The sequence below is a fragment of the Leptonychotes weddellii genome, chromosome 11 (genome assembly GCF_054177405.1).
Source record: "Leptonychotes weddellii isolate Sample4059 chromosome 11, ASM5417740v2, whole genome shotgun sequence".
Classification (NCBI taxonomy): Eukaryota; Metazoa; Chordata; class Mammalia; order Carnivora; family Phocidae; genus Leptonychotes; species Leptonychotes weddellii.
The window spans coordinates 82939899-82945898 of NC_138379.1; the positions used below are offsets into that span (position 1 = coordinate 82939899).

The window sequence follows — 6000 nt, forward strand, 5'->3', positions numbered from 1 at the left end:
GCCTTTAGGCCGCAGAGAGCACACACAGGGGCGGCTGCTTGCTGGCCCGACCTCTGCCCCTAACTCCTTCTGATCCAGCTTGATAACATCTGTGAAAGGCGACAGACTGCATGAATCATGGTTTTGGTTTTTTGTTATTTTATGATGTTTTGATATCTGTGTAAGTTTGCTGGTAGAGGAGAGAAGGCGGGTCCCAGGACTAGCCTGCTCTTACTGATGGCAGGGAACGTGTCTTTCATATGCAAACCAACCAATCCCCCAGGGCGCCACACAAGAAGCATCTTCTTCCAGAACTCACACCAAATCACAAATCAAGCAGGGTCGCAGGGTTGCAGGGTTGGGCCGGGAACCAGGCAACTGGCGGGCCACCCCCATAGCCCAAAGCCCGCCAACATTGTTCAAACTATCCAATCCCACACTCACTCGAGGTACTTACCCTGCCTTGCCCATTCCTTCCCACGGAAACCCCAATAAAGGCTCTGGGCCATGCTCTCCCTTTTCGCCTCTTCTGCCTCCTGACACATCCTGCTCCTTCCCCTTGTGGCCTAGCATGGCATGGCACACCCTTTTCTCTCTGGAAACATAAGTAATAAATTCTTCCTTAATGGCATTGGCCTGTGTTGTCACTCAGTCACCTCCATAAATTAAAATCCCACAGGTACAAATGAGACCCAGACACAGAGCTACTCCTCACAACACACAGAAACGGAGCTGTGAAGACAAGTAACAGGGAAGTTATGGGACCTGAAAAGACTCAGGAAAGGAACAGAAGACATTCCCTAAGCATGCTAGTAAAGTGAAACTGTGTGGTGGAGGAATGTGTCTCTGAGACCCAGCAGGGGCGGCCTCACCAGTTTGGGAGAAGAAACACAAAGTAAGGGGGCGCATCTCATCAACCCAGACAGCTCAGGAGGGGCCTGGCCGCCCAGCTTCCATCCCCAAGCTGCCAGGAAGACGCCCTCTGACCTCTGCCCAGAGGGTCCTGTCTCCTGTCCTCATAGAAAGCACCCTGCCCCGGTGTCCACAGCCACCAAGGAGGCTTGGGAAAGCCCTGTCACTCCTCAGTGTCAGAGCTGTCACCACCTGGAACGCGGGGCTGCCCCTTCCCTGCGTCACTGCGCAGTGTGGAGGCGAGGACAAGAGTCAGGAGCTCATGCGCCCTGCCAGCTGTGAGTAACATGTCCCTACTCAACAGTCAGCTCCGGTTCCTAATCCTTTTGCGGCACTCGGTTCGCAGACGCAACAAACCCATAACCCTGGCTCCTGTCTCTCCACGCAGAAAAAAGGACCAGTGGCCGCACACTGAGTAGGAGGTCGAGGGCTCCAGCGACCAGAGCCTCGTCCTGGTTAGACACCCCACCAGCGATGTGATATTGGGCAAATCCCTCACTGCGAGCCTCAGTCTCCTCAGCTGTGAAAGCAGTAGAGGGGAAGGAGACAATGGGAGGAGGAAAGTTCAATGGTCTCTAAGTTTTAGAAGGGCGTGGGTAACAACGGAGGTGAACCTTGGACCCAGGCCCAAAACGCCTATCCGGATACGGTATAATTCCATTTATGTCAGGCTGGAGAACTGGAAAGGCAAACCTAGGGGACAGAAGCCAGAAGCGTGGTGACCTGGGGCGGTGCGCGGGGAGGAAAGGGGCATGAGGAAACTTTCTGAAGGGACGGAAATGTTCTACCTCTGATCTGCGTGTAGGCGTGCGTTGTTGATTCGTACAGTTCAGATTTATGTACTTTCATGTAAATACCTCAATAAAATGTTGCTAAGAAAGCGAAAAATAGTGCTTGGTAGAGGGGAAAACAGGATTACCGGGTTTCTGCTAGCCCTCACGTCCACCTTCATTCACAGCTGCCTGGGGTCTCAAAGCGGCACACAGAACAAAGGGCACACTCAGTCTCCCCCGACTCCACCCCCTCCCTACCACCCAAGAGTGGTGGGCACTAAAGCAAAGCACACACAAGGGAGGACGGGGACAGACATTAACACTGGCCCTTACGCCTCTGGAGAGACTGGCGGGGCAGGGCTGGCCGCCACCTTCTCCTCGGGCTCCTTGGCCTCTTCCTGCCCAAGGCCCAGCTCCGTGACCTGGGAGCGCTGCTCCTTGCCCCTCTCGTGGGCGGCAGGTGGGTCTGGGGTCTCCTCCCTTGATAGCAATAAGGAAGCAACTGTATTAAAGCTGGTGGGAAGGCAAGAGGCTCTAGATGCACCCATTCAGGGTCAGAGAGCCCTGAGGACAAGGGAAATCAGCCCCAACTAAGTGTCCCTATCTCGGGCCTCACTCTCCCCCCCTCCCCCGCCTCTTCCCCAGCTATTTACACTGAAGGCCACAGACACGTCCATGTGGGCTGCGGAAGGGTTACGGCGCCCAAGGAGAGACTCTGCACACAGCAGGTAGTCAGTGGATGCTGTGCACCGAACATCGAATATCACTGCTGCTCGGCTTCCCCCAGTGACTCACTCCAACTGAATGTGCTCTAAAACCAGCATCTTCCTCTCACCAGGGGAACAGAAGAACTAGCAAATGCAAGCCAGGCTCTGGGCCAGGCTGGGGCACAAAGGTCCCCTCAGCTAGCCTCAGGGAAGCCTAGGACTCTGCACCTCCCTCCCCCAGGGGCCCAGCACAAAATGGGGCTCTCCTTCGGTTTGCTGTAGGACTAGAAGTGGGATGACTGCTAAGGGGTGGGGAGCACGGGCAGGTGGGGACTGGAACAAATGCCCCCCTGACAGCACAGCCCAGATGGGAGATAGTCTTGCCCGAGCCCCTAGCAGGAAGACAGCTGGATCACAGGAGATGCTTCCAAGAGTTTCTAGGCTCCCCTAATCAGATGGTGCACCCCAATTTTAGCTATAGACTAAGAACTAGGAAGAAGCAGGTTTCCTCATTCCCCAGCTCACGTGGGGCACTCAGTGGAAACCTGCGAACCCACCCCAGCTCCCCACCTCTCCAGGCACCCCCAGCAGCCTCTCTCAGCCCCTGCACCCACAACTACACGCCTGGAAGGCTTCCAGCTCCCCCTTACCTCCGCAGGGAACCAGGCGGGATGGGGCTGACTGCAAAGTCCTCCCCAGGCTCTTCTGCATGCTCCTGCCTGGGCTGCCCCTCAGAGGCCTGCGGAGGCCCTTCTTCGGTGGCCTGGCTGTGAAGGGGACTCTGGTGCCACCTCCCAGGCACAAGTGGAGGAGACAACCTGGTCAGACCAGCCAGAGCAGCAGAGTAAGGCCTGCTGTTTGAAGAGCAGGGAGAGAACTGGAGAGTGTGGTATGTGGATCTGGGTCCATTCCTCCTCCCAGACAGGGCCCCAGCCCCGGCCCTACATCCACAGGGAGCCATGGAAGGCAAAGCAGCCAGAAAAGCAGGAAAGGGAACCTCCCCACTGAGCTCTCCCTTTGCCCTCCCGGGTCCCTGTGCTGCATCTGCCCGTCCCGGGGTGAGAGCTGGGCCCTCTCACGGCTGTATCCACTCCCAGCGCTCACGATCACTGAGGCCAGGCAGGGATGGAAGAACTGAGCAGAAAATAGGGAGAAAGAGAGAAGCCAGACTGGAATGGTCAGACTACAGAAAATGCACGAAGCTGTAGCTTGCAGCTCGTAGGAAGGCTGCTAGCTCCTCCAGGCTCAAAAAGCAGAATGACTGCCCCACCTCCTCGTCCAGGGTGGTAGTTCTCCTCTCACTGTGGCTCCAGCCTCAGAAGCTGGAAGGCCCTGTCTCTCTCTCCCAGTCTTTCCGCTCTCCCTCCCGGTTTGTCTGTGTGTCTCTTGCACGTGCACGCACACGCACACACAGTTGGCTGCAGCCATTTCTGATGTGGCAGGGCAACAGCTCCGAGCTGCGGTACTGACCCTCCAGCCAGTTCCTCCAGCCCGGGCCCACAGCGCCGCACAAAGTCCCACCCAATGTACCCACATCCTGTCTCGGTGCAGAATCCGAGGGTACGCTCGTGTACACGCGTGCGCGCACGCACACAGACTCTGTGAGGCCATCCGGTCAGCTCACCATCTGCCTTCAGGCGGGAGCGCACTGAGCCAGGCATTCTGCCCAAGTCCACCCCATCCCCAAGGTCCCTGAGGGTGGCCTCCCACGTACTGTACCTCTCCGAGCCTCTGGACTGCTTGCTCTGCAGCTCATCTTGGCTGGACTGGCTGCCATCCTTGTCTTCTCTTCCCAGCCTCTGGGCCTGTAGGCAAGGAGCAGGGGAAAATGCATACTGGGGAGGTCAGCATTTGAGTGCCTTAATTCTCCAACCAATTCTTGCACCTAGGAGGAAGTACTGAGAGGTGGCTCTTGAGTAGGATGACCACTCGGGACACAGAAGAGAAGGCCCCTCTACTGTATTATGGGCCCCCCTAGGGCTTTGGCTAAGTCCCCAGGCTCACAGCTGCTGCCAGGGCTGGCCTGGCTGGCCTAGGGAGGAAGAGCCAGAGGCCACAGCCACGGTCTGCAGAGCCAGAAGCCAGAGACTACAGGAGAAAACATACAAAAAAGAAAATCCTGCCTCCTGTCATCGGAAGCCTTCACTGGCAGTTGCAAAGAGAAAGCTGAGACATCCGTGAACCCTCAAATGCACAGAGGCCCAGCCCTGCAGCACCAGTGACAGAGACACTGCGATGATGGGCAGAAGTGACTGAGGCAGCAGCCAAGCATGTGTGGAAGAGGAAGGACCCTGGAGAGATGGGGACGTGGTGAAAGGAGAGAGCGCTATATTCCAGACAGAAAAGATATCATCTGGGCACCCGAAGGGAGGAAGATAAGGTGCTCCACTGCTTCACTCCGGGACCCCCCAAAGTACCCAGGTCCCATCAGTAGCCAACGATGCCCCCTTCCCAGTCAGGCACTGATTACACCATGTATCCAAAAAAAAAAACCGCAACCCAAAAAAACAAAATCTCATGGGGGCGGGGGGCAAAGGGAGAGAGAGAATCTCAAGCAGACTCCATACACAGCGTGAATCCCAACACAGGGCTCGATCTCACAACCCTGAGATCATGACCTGAGCCAAAATCAAGAGTCAGACACTTAACCAACTGAGCCACCCAGGTGCCTCGCCCCCCAAAAATCTCATTTTAAAGCTTGGGTGTCTAGGCAAATCTAGCAAGCTGGTGAAAAAGAGGGCTATTGTTGAGAAGTTCAAATATTTCCTGCAGGGGTGGGGCCTCAGGGGGATGGCAGTGTTGTCGGCCTGGACTCGAGCTCTTGCTCTATCACTTTCTAGCTGGGGAGTCTGTCTCCTCCACTATAAACTGGGACAGTAACCTGCAGCTCACAGGGCTAATGGTGAGGATTATGTTAGCTCATGTACATAAAGCCCGGCTCCTGGCCCAGAGAAGGCGTCCCACAAATGCCAGCCCCCCTGTTCCTGCTCCTCCCCTCTCCCTAGCCTAAGGCACAAAAACCCAGCTCTACCAGGGCCAGTCCCCATCCGAGGACCCACGCTCCCTCTGTCACGCTGACGGGAGCCCCGTCTGTTCTGGGACATCAGAGTTAACGGGAGAGGTAGGGCAGGAGACTCCATCTTTTTTTTTTTTTAATTTTTTTATTGTTATGTTAATCCCCATACATCATTAGTTTTAGATGAAGTGTTCCACGATTCATTGTTTGTGCATAACACCCAGTGCTCCATGCAGAACGTGCCCTCCTCAATATCCATCACCAGGCTAACCCATCCTCCCACCACCCTCCCCTCTAGAACCCTCAGTTTGTTTTTCAGAGTCCATCGTCTCTCATGGTTCGTCTAACCCTCTGATTTCCCCCCCTTCATCCTTCCCCTCCTGCTATCTTTTTTTTTTTTCTTAACATATATTGCATTATTTGTTTCAGAGGTACAGATCTGAGATTCAGTAGCCTTGCACAATTCACAGCGCTTACCAGAGCACATACCCTCCCCAGTGTCTATCACCCAGTCACCCCATCCCTCCCACCCCACCCCCCACTCCAGCAACCCTCAGTTTGTTTCCTGAGATTAAGAATTCCTCATATCAGTGAGGTCATATGATACATGTCT

The 6000-nt window shown here is 55.4% G+C and overlaps 1 protein-coding gene across 1 annotated transcript in view; it reads right to left on the reverse strand.

Moving 5' to 3' along the window:
• Window positions 1-6000, reverse strand: part of CEP164 (centrosomal protein 164) — a 45732-nt gene that overhangs the window by 18032 nt on the left and 21700 nt on the right. The window contains exons 6-8 of the mRNA XM_081797360.1: window positions 4091-4206; window positions 3022-3189; window positions 1998-2144 (exon numbers count right to left, since the gene is read on the reverse strand). Of these exons, the coding sequence (XP_081653486.1) occupies window positions 1998-2144; window positions 3022-3189; window positions 4091-4206 (431 nt within the window). The remainder of the gene's footprint in view (window positions 1-1997; window positions 2145-3021; window positions 3190-4090; window positions 4207-6000) is intronic.